General features: G+C 34.7%; 1 protein-coding gene across 2 annotated transcripts in view; it reads left to right on the top strand.

Annotated features, from left to right (window-relative positions):
- Positions 1-14,308, top strand: part of prlra (prolactin receptor a) — a 92,446-nt gene that overhangs the window by 40,791 nt on the left and 37,347 nt on the right. For both annotated transcript variants that reach the window (XM_030149338.1, XM_030149337.1), the window contains exon 3: positions 419-551. In XM_030149338.1, coding sequence (XP_030005198.1) covers positions 419-551 — 133 coding nt within the window. The remainder of the gene's footprint in view (positions 1-418; positions 552-14,308) is intronic.

Here is a 14,308-nt window from a genome sequence, read left to right as displayed (position 1 = left end):
GCATAATTAGTTCAGTTCCCAAAATGTACCTCTGAGAGAATAAAGAGATATTTAAAAAAAAAAAAAAATAGTAGCACGTAGTTTCCGTGTCCTTTTTACTGTTACATGCGGATTTTTGTATAAAACATAATATAAAAAAATATAAAAATGTGTTTTATCTGAAAAATAGTTCCCTTTTTATCTCAGTAAATATTTATTTTTAAAATAGACCCAAAGTGCTTCCAAACTTGCTTCATAACATTAGTCTACATCTGGTTTGAATTTTTAGCTCCATGTCCTGATTTTAGGACCAGTTTCATAGAAGCACCCATTTACAAAACTAGACCAAGGACAGACTATTAGGAAAATCTTAAAGGAAATAGTTCACCCATGTAGAATTCCCCTGTCCTTCCTTTTAATATATTCTGTTTGTTTTTAGGATACAGCCCTCCAGATAAACCTAAACTGACCAGCTGTCGTTCACCCGAAAAAGAAACTTTCACTTGCTGGTGGCAACCCGGTCATGATGGAGGACTGCCGACAACCTACGCCCTCTATTATCTCAAAGACAAGTCAGTGGCTGCTGCTTTCTTTCTTTTATTTCTTTTCATTTATGCATTTGGCAGATGCTTTTTTCCAAAGTCACTTACAGGGGAAAAACCAAAAAATTAAAGAAAAATACAAGAATAGATTAAAAACATAAAACAGCTGTGCAATTAAAATCCTGTCGTACAGAAGAATAAAAAGCAAAATAATAGACCAAAATACAAGAATAAATTAAAAGAGACATAAAAGCAGCTGTACGCTTAAAAACAGTGAAATAACAATACTAAGTAAAAACAACAGAATGGACATGATAATACGTTTAAAATGGATTGTTGTTTTATGCATTTAGTTTAACCCTTTAGCCCCTGACGTGTCTGTGGTGAGCGTTCTGTATGTAGGATTTATTCTAAATATTCATAAAAATTCAACCATTTGTTCAATAGGAAAAATTCCAAAACGTGCTGATAGAATAGACCTTGTTCTTTCCATAGACATCTGAGCATGCTCAGTGCACCCCCCCGCCACCTGTGTAACGGGGGGGCAAAACTCAGTGCAGTGAGTGAGATGGACTCGCTATGAAAATAGATCGTTTGAGCTTTTTTGGGATTTTTTACATTATTTTCCTTGTTGTTTTTTGTTTTTATTGTTTGCAGTGTTGTCGTGAATTTCCTTTATATTTTTGTTACTGTTTTTTTAACAGAGTTTTGACCGTGTAGCTGTCTCAGGGGTTAAAGCAGGGGTCTCAAACTCATTTTCTTTCAGGGGCCACATTCAGTCCGACTTGATCTCCAGTGGGCCGGACCAGTAAAATAATAGCATAATAACCTATAAATAATGACAACTCCAAATTTTTGTCTTTGTTTTAGTGTAAAAAAACCCCCATTAAATTATGAAAACACTTACTTTTCTAAACTATCCAAACAAAAAAATTTAAATAACCTGAAAAAACTGAAATTCCTTAAGAAAAATAAGTGTAATTTTAACAATATTATGCCTCAACGTATCATTTTTACATGTGCATTATGGATCACATCTACAAAGACACTAAACAATTAGTAACAGGCAGAAAATTGTTAAAATTGTGCTTAATTTTCTTTAGACATTTCAGGTTGTTCATATGTGTTCAGGTTATTCACATTTTATTGTTATTGGATAGTTTGTAAATGGAAGTATTTTCATAATTTAATGTTATGTTTTGCACTAAAACAAAATCAAAAATTTGAAGTTGTCATTATTTATAGGTATAATGTAATATTATTTTTTTCACATCAAACCAAGAAGAAAATATGGAGACATTATTTTTTGTAGATTATTATACTATTATTGGTCTGTATGTGGAACCTGAACTAAAATGAGTTAAACAGCCTTGACTGTGGAATTTTTGCACTTTGCAAATTCATCCAAATTGGAACCTTTGGCGGGCTGCATTTGGCCCCCGGGCCGCATGTTTGAGACCCCTGTGTTAAAGGGTTAAAAGTAAATAGTTTAGACATTAACTTACTAATACACTTGACATAATCATACAAGGTTCATAGGAAGGAAGTAGACGTGAGCTGCAAATATGGGCCTGAAGTGGAACATTAACTTTGTTTTATTTTACCTCTTGTTTCCAAAGCTTTGTCCTGTCAGTTAGAAGGTTAAAGTCCAGGGTAGGGACACATGCTTGGTTCAGAGACGTTGTCCCAGGAAACAAAGAGAAGGACGAGGTTAGTGATGTGGAAATTATATTAAAAAAAAAACAAAAACAAAACAAAACTGAAAAAGAAGTAAAACACAAATGAGATTAGTATGAAATTTCACAATGTAGAGGTGTTTAGGTTGATTAGATGTGGATGAAGGACAAACTAAACCACAGAGGAGCTTCAAATGTCCCAAAAAACATAACTCTGTCATGGTTGTTTTGTTCTGTAGCGGTCATATTTCTCTGAACACACTTTTATTAGTCTGTGGTTCATTTATTTGTGTATTTGGACCCTAATAGTTCATGCAGTTTGAATTTGAACCCTCCAGCTGCTGCAAAACTATCTTTATATTCATTCTGGCAAAAATCCAGTGGATTTCTACAACCTGTTTTAATTCCTGCTTAATTTGTTACATTTTATAACTAGTTACATCACGACATTTGCACATATAAGGTCCAGACTTCAGACAAACAAACATTTCTCCAGTTCGACATAATTGTTTATCAGCAGCAGCGGTTGTAGTCCATACTGAAAATATGTCCAAACTTGGAGCCGATTATCTAAAATGTTCAGTTGTTGGTTGATTGGGACAGAGCAGCACAGCCAACAACCTGGAGGGGGGCGGGGCCTGAAGTGGCTCATGTGCATTTAAAGGGCCAGCGCTCCAAACCACCTTTCTGGTGTCATTACTCAGAAATAGGGTTGAAGATGGACCTGTGGAGTTGAATTAATGAAGAATTCAGACCCAAGCAGAGCATTTACAGGGTGGGGAAGCAAAATTTACAATATTTTGAGGCAGGGATTGAAAGACAGTGTATGACCAATTAGTTTATTGAAAGTCATGAGAATTGATTTGCCACAAGAAAATTGACATCATAGAAAATGTTTTTATTCTATGTGTCCTCCTTCTTTCTCAATAACTGCCTTCACACGCTTCCTGAAACTTGCGCAAGTGTTCCTCAAATATTCGGGTGACAACTTCTCCCATTCTTCTTTAATAGTATCTTCCAGACTTTCTCATAATAGTTTTGCTCATAGTCATTCTCTTCTTTCCATTATAAACAGTCTTTATGGACACTCCAACTATTTCTGAAATCTCCTTTGGTGTGACGAGTGCATTCAGCAAATCACACACTCTTTGACGTTTGCTTTCCTGATTACTCATATGGGCAAAAGTTTCTGAAAAGGTATGGATAATAGTGTTAGGTATGATTATGACATCAATATATGTTTGGTTTCAAAACAATTGATGTAGTGCCTGCTGAGAAAAAACAACTAAATGTTCATTGTAAATTTTGCTTCCCCACCCTGTACAGTTTATGGAGACCACAGGGAAGTGTTTGAAAGTGAAGAATTTTATTTAAAAAAGCAAAATATCACTCTTTTAATGTCCATATGAAGTATCAGGTTAAAACAGATGACGAACACTGTTATCGCAAAGTTCTTCTGTGAGGAAAGTCTCATAAAAGTCTATTTGTTTAAAATTCTGTTTCTTTTTTGAAAGGTTATCATCAGCTGATAATAAGACATGGTTGTTCTCATTTGTGGATCCAAGGTTATCAGTATCCGTTACGGCAGGGGTGTCAGACTCAGATCCTCGAGGGCCGGTATCCTGCATGTTTTAGATGTTTCCCTCTTCCAGCACACCTGACGGTCATTATCAGGCTTCTGCAGAGCTGGATGATAGGCTTATCATTTGAATCAGGTGTGTTGGAAGAGGGAAACATCTAAAACATGCAGGATATCGGCCCTCGAGGATCTGAGTTTGACACCCCTGCATTAAGGCTGTTGGAGCCATTTATATTATTTATTAATATTTTGGATCATGGTAAATCAAAATAAGGCAAATGATCATATTGATTAATGAATTATGATTGATTTCATTTTGTTTTCAGCTGCTCACGCCCTCCTCCTGATCGGACCGTCCTCCTCCTGTGATTAGGGAGAGAGGACAGCTGGTTCAGGCCTTTTGTCTGACTGTCATGAGGAAGGAGTGAGGAGTGAGACAGTTTATCTACCACTAAATATACTATATCTGCTTAAGAAGTTTTTTGTTTGATTATTGTGAAGTTGAAGTCAACCACGGAGAATATTTTTGTTGGTGAAAATAAATTTTGATCATTTTTAAATATAGAAATATCTCCGCGAGTGCTTATTAAGGAATTTAGTGAGTCATAGACCTCCTCCTCAGACTACTCTGCTATTTTTATTGTTTTACCCTTTTTCTTTTTGAATGCAAGAGTAGGCGTAACAAAAGGCAATGTTTTTCAACCTTGGGGTCCGGACTCCCCATGGGGTTGCCTGGAATTCAAATGGGGTCGCCTGAAATTTCTAGTAACTGATAAAAAAAAACAAAAAAAAACTTCCTAATAAACATATATGGTGAGTTGACAGAGACAATCCCAATCCACAAAAGACAAACTGTGAGTGTGAAACTGCAGCGCTGTGGTTCTGTTAATCTGTCAAATGTTCATTGTGGTCGGTTTCAGATGCTGCAGCTCTTTCATAATTCATAGTTTGAGTTCTTGTTTGTTCAGTATTAATTGTCAGCCTTGTAAATCCAAGCTGGACTGACTGTACATATCCTGACCAAGGAAAATCAAATTCTCACTTTGTGCTGTAATCTACACCTGGCTTTTCTGCCTCCGTCCAGAATAATATACATTATACAGACTAAATGTCCTCTAAAATTAACGTCTATTTGCCACATAGTATAGCAAATTATTACATAATCCATAATAATATGCTTAATATAACCTAAATGTTGTCTAAAATTAATGTTTATTTGCAACATAGTATAGCAAACTATTACATGATTAAAAACAAATTAATTTAAGCCAAAAAAATGTCTGTGTTTTGAATGTCTGGGGTCGCCAGAAATTTGTGACGTTAAAATAGGGTCACGAGCCAAAAAAGGTTGGAAACCACTGTGTTAAGGCATTCTGTGGTTATAATCTCTAAGTGTTTAACTCATTGTTGATGGTTGTTTTCCTTCATGTTCATAAAAATGTAGGTGTTGCCACTGTTTTCCAAAATGTTATGACCATTGGAATGGGGACAACGACTGTCGTTAATAGTATTAATAGATTTTATTAACAACTGTGCCACTGAATAGCATCGTCAGTTACATATTCACCTGCAGTTTGTTCTCTTTTAGGGACTTATTTACCTAATGTTCATGTTCACTTATGAAAAATGCTGGTAAATGTTGGCAACTTTAGTGGAATCTATCCTTGTTTTAGATCAGATCTTCTAGTGCACAGGTGTCAAACATGCGGCCCGGGGGCCAAATCCGGTCCGCCAAAGGGTCCAGTCCGGCCCTTGGGATGAATTTGTGAAATGCAAAAATGACACTAAGATATTAACAATCCTTCAGGTTCTACATTCAGACCAATTCAATCTCAAGTGGGCAGGAGCAGTAAAATACTATCATAATAACATAGAAATAATGACAACTTCAAATGTTTCTCTTTGCAAATGTAAATATTTTCATGTATTTACACTAAAACAAAGTTTAATTTCACAAAGAAATGGGAATAAACTGAACAAATATGAACATTTTGAAACATCTGAAGTGCAACTTTACCAATATTCTGCCTGTTATTAAATGTTTTGTGTATTTGTAGATCCACTGTGATCTGTAAGTTATCATGTACATGTGTAAATGATAAACTGAGGCAGAATACTGTTAAAATTACACTTATTTTTCCAGTGTGTTCATGTTATTCACATCTTTTGAAAGCATAATTTGTAGATGTAAACCTTTTCATAATGTAAATTCGCTTTTTTCGCCCTAAAACATAGAGAAAAGTTTGGAGTTGACATTATTTATATATTATTATGTTATTATTTTACTGGTTTGGCCCACTTCCGATCAAATTTAGCTGAATGTGGCCCCTGAACCAAAATGAGTTTGACACCCCTGTTCTTGTTCTCTACTTTTAAAAAACTTTTAAAGAGTAGACATTCCCACACATACAGACCTCTCAGTTACAGTTGTAAACCAACCGTCATGTACTTGTACTTTTTTGATGCATCTGCAACACAGTCTACTCAACTTTTCAACAAAGTAGGCTACAGTTACTAATGTGACTCTAAAAGGTCTAAGTAAATCTGGAATAATGTTGTTGAGGTGTCACTGAATGTATCTGGGATTTGGCAGAAACATTAGTGCTGATGTTCACAGCGGGGAGGCTGAAACCACAAGTGCATGTATTCTGCACCTGCTACACTTAGATTCCAGAGGGGGGAGTGTTTGGAATAAAGCGGCTCTCCGTCAGTGCCATTAGGACTTTTTAAAGTTGCTAAAAGGTCAAAGGGCGAGGATAAGGGTGTCACGGATGGACCGCCCATTACTTTTTGATTCATAACTTTTGAACCAGACAAGTTTCAGACAAATATTCCACATAATTGGAAAGGTCTAAATGCCATCTTAAACATACTCAAAGGGCAAAATTTAGTTTCAAATATTTTTAAATGAAAAATATCAAAAACTACTGCGTCACGGATGGACAAAAAATTAACGTCTATTTTTTGCAAGAATTGTAACGTTCTCAAAAGTGAAGTTCTTCTGACATTTTCATCCTCAAATGTATTCAGTGTAAACCTTAAACCCTCTATTTTACAACCGAATAATTGGTTAGAGGAAAAAAATATTTGATCAGACCTAAATAGGAAGAGTTTAGACAAATGGTAGCATCACAGATGGACAACAAAAGTAAATATCAAATTAAACATTTTTTATTTCAATTATCAATATCATATACATTTTTTTTTTTTTTTTACAATATTTACAACAAGCAAATAATATTAACATTATATTCAAATTGATTTTGTATAGATATATGCATTTACTAATTTTAAACACTGTGTTTAGAATATGACATGAATAATATAAAAGTCAAATATCAATGTATTTGGAATAAATGTAGTTTATTTATAGAGTTTTTTTAGAGTGAAAAAAGTAAAATTATATGATGAAAATGTTTACATCTACTAACTGTCCTTTAAAACAATGTGAATAACATGAACAAACAGAAATTTCTTAAGAAAACTAAATGCACTTTTAACAATATTATGTATCAGTTTATCATTTACACATGTACGTTTATAAAATGAACCCAGAATGACGGCACAAAACTGTCACTTTCCAAACATTCACACTGAGAAAACTCCTCAATTTTTTTTTTACAATTTTTTTCTCATTTCAAAATGCATTTTCTTGAAAATATAAGTAATTACCTACCCAAAAATATAAGTTTGGTGTAGATTATTGTAATTTTATTTTTTGGACCAGATGTTAACCTTCCCTTGACTTCGCCCCAGATCCACCTGATGTAGGGAGTTCCCCACTTTACTTCCATACCACTGGCACATGTGCATCATGATGCTTTTTACCTGGCTGCACTGTTTGTGGTGGATTTCACCCTTTGTTGGTGTTTTGTGAATTATATGCTATTTTTTTGTGATGTTGGCACCTGTGGATGCATGAATAGATGTGACCATATCTATACATGCATATTTATGTGCATTTCTTTCTGTATTTATAATGCCACCATCCTGTTTTAGTTACTGTTTCTTCTTTTGCATGCCTTGTGGTGTGTTTGCTTCCACTTTGGAGGTTAGCACTGGTATTTTACCTTATTCATTGCCTCCAGCCTAATGTGACTATGTGCACCACTACAGCAAATGTACATGAGTTCAAATGTAAGGCAGTGTTTTTCAACCTTAGGGTCGGGACTGGAATTCAAATGGGGTCGCCTGAAATTTCTAGTAATTGATAAAAATACAAATAAAAACTTATTAAAAAACAATATATGGTGAGTTGAGAGAGACAATCCTAATCTATAAAAGACATGACAAACTGTGAAGCTGAAACTGCAGCACTGTGGTTCTGTTTATCTGTCAAATGTTCATTGTGGTCGGTTTCAGATGCTGCAGCTCTTTCATAATTCATAGTTTGAGTTCTTGTTTGTTCAGTATTAATTGTCAGCCTTGGAAATCCAAGCTGGACTGACTGTACATATCCTGACCAAGGAAAATCAAATTCTCCCTTTGTGCAGTAATCTACACCTGGCTTTTCTGCCTCCGTCCAGAATAATATACATTATATCACAGGTGTCAAACATGCGGCCCGGGGGCCAAATCCGGCCCGCCAAAGGGTCCAGTCCGGCCCTTGGGATGAATTTCTGAAATGGAAAAATTACACTAAGATATTAACAATCCTTTTAGCTCAGGTTCCACATTCAGACTAATTCAATCTCAAGTGGGCAGGAGCAGTAAAATACTATCATAATAACATAGAAATAATGACAACTCCAAATTTTCCTCTTTGCAAACGTAAATATTTTCATGTATTTACACTAAAACAAAGTTTAATTTCACAAAAAAATGTGAATAACCTGAACAAATATGAATATTTTGAATAATCCGAAGTGCAACTTTACCAATATTCTGCCTGTTATTAAATGTTTTGTGTGTTTGTAGATCCACTGTGATCTGTAAGTTATAATGTACATGTATAAATGATAAACTGAGGCAGAATATTATTTTTTATTTTTTGTCTTATTTTTTATCTTATTTTTTCAGTGTTTTCATGTTATTCACATCTTTTGAAAGCATAATTTGTAGATGTAAACCTTTTCATAATGTAAATTCACTTTTTTTTGCTCTAAAACATAGAGAAAACTTTGGAGTTGACATTATTTATATATTATTATGGTATTATTTTACTGGTTCGGCCCACTTCCGATCAAATTTAGCTGAATGTGGCCCCTGAACTAAAATGAGTTTGACACCCCTGCATTATATAGACTAAATGTCAACGAAAATTAACCTTTATTCTCAACATAGTATGGCAAACATGATTAACAATTAATTTTTGCAAAAAAAAAAAAGTCTCCGTTCTGGGGTCACCAGAAATTTGTGATGTTAAAATGGGGTCACAAGCCCAAAAAAGGGTGGAAACCACTGATGTAAGGGCTGTTCAGCATAATACAATTTAAAAGGTCACAGTTGTATGGCCCTTAAATGCAATCACTGACTCACCAAACAACTGGCCTGAGAAGGTTAGAGAGTATCGTATTATATCTGTCCCCTAATCCCCTCTGACTGGAGTGGCCAGATGTTTGCATTATTGTATAGAGAGGAGATTGACTGTTGGGTAAGCGTAATGCAAAGGCTCATCCCCGCTGACATCTAGCTCTGTAATGAATGAATACTCTGACCAGTCAGTTTTCCCACCACAGATACTTCTGTATTCATTAAAGTATAGGGTTTAGTGGGGGTGTGCATGCTGTTCATACACTCCAAATACTGTAAGCTGAGCAACATTCAGTGTCCTCTGGAAAACACACCACAGCCAAAGTCAACCTACACTGAGCACCGAGAGCAGAGCTAGAGGAGCTTCAAACAAAGACTCCAAAAAGGAAAAAAGAAAAGAAAAGAGACAGACGTATAAAGTGTAGTCACAGCAAAATGGTTAACTGTGCTATTTAAAGGGCTCATATTTATCTAAACCCACTTTTATTAGTCTTTGGTTCATTTATTTGTGTATTTGGACCCTAATAGTTCGTAAAGTTTGAATTTGAACCCTCCAGCTGCTGCAAAACTATATTTATGTTCATTCTGGCAAAAATTGAGTGGATTTCTACAACCTGTTTTAATTCCTGCTTAATTTGTTACGTTTTATAACTAGTTATGTCACAACCTTTGCACATGGGTGCTTCTATGAAACTGGGTTCATTTTGGTATCTGATACTTTTCCAGCTTTTTAGACCCAATAATAGTGTTTTTCAACCTTTGGGTCAGGACCCCACGTGGGGTCACATGGAATTCAAATGGGGTCGCCTGAAATTTCTAGTAATTGATAAAAATAAAAAAATACTTACTAATAAAAAATATATGTTGAGTTGAGAGAGACAATCCCAATTCATAAAAGACAAACTGTGAGTCTGAAACTGAAGCACTGTGGTTCTGTTTATCTGTCAAATGTTCATTGTGGTCAGTTTCAGATGCTGCAGCTCTTTCATAATTCATAGTTTGAGTTCTTGTTTGTTCAGTATTAATTGTCAGCCTTGTAAATCCAAGCTGGACTGACTGTACATATCCTGACCAAGGAAAATCAAATTCTCCCTTTGTGCAGTAATCTACACCTGGCTTTTCTGCCTCCGTCCAGAATAATATACATTATATATACTAAATGTTCTCTAAAATTAACCTTTATTTGCAACATAGTACAGCAAACTATTACATGATCAAAAACAAATTAATTTTAGCAAAAAAAAAAAAAAAGTCTTCATTTAGAATGTCTGGGGTCACCAGAAATTTGTGATGTTAAAATGGGGTCATGAACCAAAAAAGGTTGGAACCACTGCTATAATAAAAGGTACTTGTAGACATGTTTCCCCCCAGGATGAACCTAATGATGACCTCAGATAAATGCAAAAAAATATATACTCTTGGTCTGAGCCATCCCATAATTAATGCATTTTTATTAAAATATTGGGTCCAAAAATTGGACCCAAATATGGACATTAAAGCTACCTAGGTATCAGTGCATTAGATTTGAAAACATGTCTGTAAATAGACTATAAATAAAGACACTGTTAAATGTTTTGGTCCTAGTGGTTTTTCTAATCCACACATGTGGGTTTTTCATCAGTCTCAGTCTCATTCCAAGTTTGGTGTGGAACCCATCGTGTCCACTGGTGTTACATACAGAACCTGCCCATTTAAATGCATATAAATTGCAAATGATTTTGCAACAGCGGTCATTTCTGTGAAATACTCTGCCTTGCATAATTAGTTCAATTCCCAAAATGCACCTGTGAGAGAATACTCAAAAAAAAAAAAAAAAAAAAAAAGAAGTCGTAGTGCGTAATTTTCTTGTCCTTTTGACTGTTAGATACGGATTTTTGTTTTAAAAATAATGTAAAATAATATATAAATGTGTTTTATCTGAAAAATAGTTTCTCTTTTATCTCAGTAAGTATTTATTTTTATACTCTTGCTCTGAGCCATCCCATAATTAATGATCTTTTTAAATCAAATTTGGGTCCAAAAATAGGACCCAAATATGGACATTAAAGCTACCTAGGTATCAGTGCATTAGATTTGAAAACATGTCTGTAAATAGACTATAAATAAAGACACTGTGTTAAATGTGTCGGTCCTAGTGGTTTTTCTAATCCACACGTGGGTTTTTCATCAGTCTCAGTCTCATTTCAAGTTTGGTGTGGAACCCATCGTGTCCACTGGTGTTACATACAGAACCTGCCCATTTCTATGAAACACTCTGTCTTGCATAATTAGTTCAATTCCCAAAATGCACCTGTGAGAGAATACTCAAAAATTAAAAAAAAAAATAAAATAAAATAAAATAAAATAAATAGTAGTGCGTAATTTTCTTGTCCTTTTGACTGTGTTAGATGCGGATTTTTGTTTTAAAAATAATGTAAAATAATATAAAAATGTGTTTTATCTGAAAAATAGTTTCTCTTTTATCTCAGTAAGTATTTATTTTTATACTCTTGCTCTGAGCCATCCCATAATTAATGATCTTTTTAAATCAAATTTGGGTTCAAAAATAGGACCCAAATATGGACATTAACGCTACCTAGGTGTCAGTGCATTAGATGTGAAAACCTGTGTGTAAATGGTCTTCTATAGACTATAAATAAAGACACTGTGTTAAATGTGTGGATCCTAGTGGTTTTTCTAATCCACACATGTAGGTTTTTCATCAGTCTCAGTCTCATTCCAGGTTTTGTATGTAACCCATCGTGTCCACTGGTGTTACATGCAGAACCTGCCCATTTAAACACAAATAAATCACAAATGATTTTGCAACAGTGGTCATTTTTGTGACTCTGCCGTGTATAATTAGTTAAATTCCCAAAATTTACCTGTGAGTGAATAAAGAGACATTCAAAAAAATAGTAGCACATAATTTTCATGTCCTTTTGACCGTGTTACATGCAAATAATATAAAAATATGTTTTATCCGAAAAACAGTTTTTGTTTTATCTCAGTAAATATTTATTTTTAAAATGGACCCAAACTGCATCCAAACTTGCTTCATAACATTAGTCTACATCTGGTTTGAATTTTTAGCCCCATGTCCTGTTTTTAGGACCAGTTTCATAGAAGAACCCACATATAGGGTCCAGACTTCAGACGAACATTTCTCAGAGTACGTTATATTTGTTTCCCAGCAGCAGCGGTTGTAGTAAAAACTGAAAATATGTTCAAACTTCAAGCCGATTACCTAAAACGTTCAGTTGTTGGTTGTATTAACGAACACAAGTGGCTGAATGGGACAGATAGCACAGTCAACAACCTGGAGGGGGCGGGGCCTGAAGTGGCTCATGTGCATTTAAAGGGCCAGCGCCCCAAACCACCTTTCTGGTGTCATTACTCAGAAATAGGGTTGAAGATGGACCTGTGGAGTTGAATTAATGAAGAATTCAGTTTATGTCAACCACAGGGAAATGTTTAAAATGCATAATTCCATTCTGGAGTAATACCTGAAGGTCTGGATAGAAAAGCAGATAAATACCTTTTGAAGATATTATTCACTGCTGCCTTAAAGTCTGTAACCATCAGTTGGATAAAACCAGAATCTCCCTTATATAATACATGGATTCAATAAGTTTGGGATATTTACCAGATGGAGCAGATCACATACTTGCTCAGGCTTCAGAAAACCGTATTTACTAAAAGATGGGAACCTATGTTACCTTTACTGCTGCAATAACACTGCCAACAACAAATTTATTGTTGAAGTTTTTTGAGCTGATTTAGGATAATTTTGGTGTGATGAATCCAAAAATCACATTAATTTTGCTCAATCAGGTCAACTTTCTGAACTATGCTACATATTGGCTTTTTAACATTTTTGCTTACATTTATGGGCATTTTCACATCATATGATACAAAATTATTTCATATTTCTTGCAATAAATGAGTTTTGAAGATTTTACTTTTGCCAATTTATGATTAATGGTTTTTTTAATATTACAGGTGAATGAAATGGCTTGGACTAGAAGATCTTGCAAAAATAAGCCTGATGTATTCTGCTACATCTGCGGTGAATACACCATTGTACCTAACAGGAATCAAGTCACAAGTTTCATAAAGTGTGTTTACCAATCTTATTTTGGTATTAATTATTATATTTTGTGAGAAGATCAAATTTTTCCAAATCAAATTAGCAAAAAAAACCTGACCTGATTGAGAAAAACAGATGTCATTTTTGGATTTAGCGGTTCAAAATGGTCCTAATTCAGTTGAAAAAACCTAGACAACTTGCAAAAATACATTTTTTTGTAACCCAGTGTAATATTTATTGGTGGTGCAACACTCCTTGTTGTTTATCAAGGCGTTGTCATTCTGCCCCTGACGAAGATTTATATTTGCAGCCTTTATTTTTATTTTTTTTATTTTTATTTTGGAAGTGAACATTATTTGTTTCCAATAATTGTTATTGTTTTCTCTCATTTTCATCCTGTGTTGCTTGTTGAGGTTCTTGAGAATACAATTGCAGCTATGTAGGGGAAAAAGAAACTAATTGAACTGTACTTGAATGTATACAGGGTGGGGAAGCAAAATTTACAATATTTTGAGGCAGGGATTGAAAGACAGTGTATGACCAATTAGTTTATTGCAAGTCATGAGAATTTATTTGCCACAAGAAAATGTACATAATAGAAAATGTTTTTATTCTATGTGTCCTCCTTCTTTCTCAATAACTGCCTTCACACGCTTCCTGAAACTTGCGCAAGTGTTCCTCAAATATTGGGGTGACAACTTCTCCCATTCTTCTTTAATAGTATCTTCCAGACTTTCTCGTAATAGTTTTGCTCATAGTCATTCTCTTCTTTCCATTCTAAACAGTCTTTATGGACACTCCAACTATTTTTGAAATCTCCTTTGGTGTGACGAGTGCATTCAGCAAATCACACACTCTTTGACGTTTGCTTTCCTGATTACTCATATGGGCAAAAGTTTCTGAAAAGGTATGGATAATAGTGTTAGGTATGATTATGACATCAATATATGTTTGGTTTCAAAACAATTGACGTAGTGCCTGCTGAGAAAAA

This window comes from Sphaeramia orbicularis, chromosome 12 (assembly GCF_902148855.1).
Source record: "Sphaeramia orbicularis chromosome 12, fSphaOr1.1, whole genome shotgun sequence".
Classification (NCBI taxonomy): Eukaryota; Metazoa; Chordata; class Actinopteri; order Kurtiformes; family Apogonidae; genus Sphaeramia; species Sphaeramia orbicularis.
This window is presented reverse-complemented; position numbering and strand designations above follow the sequence as displayed.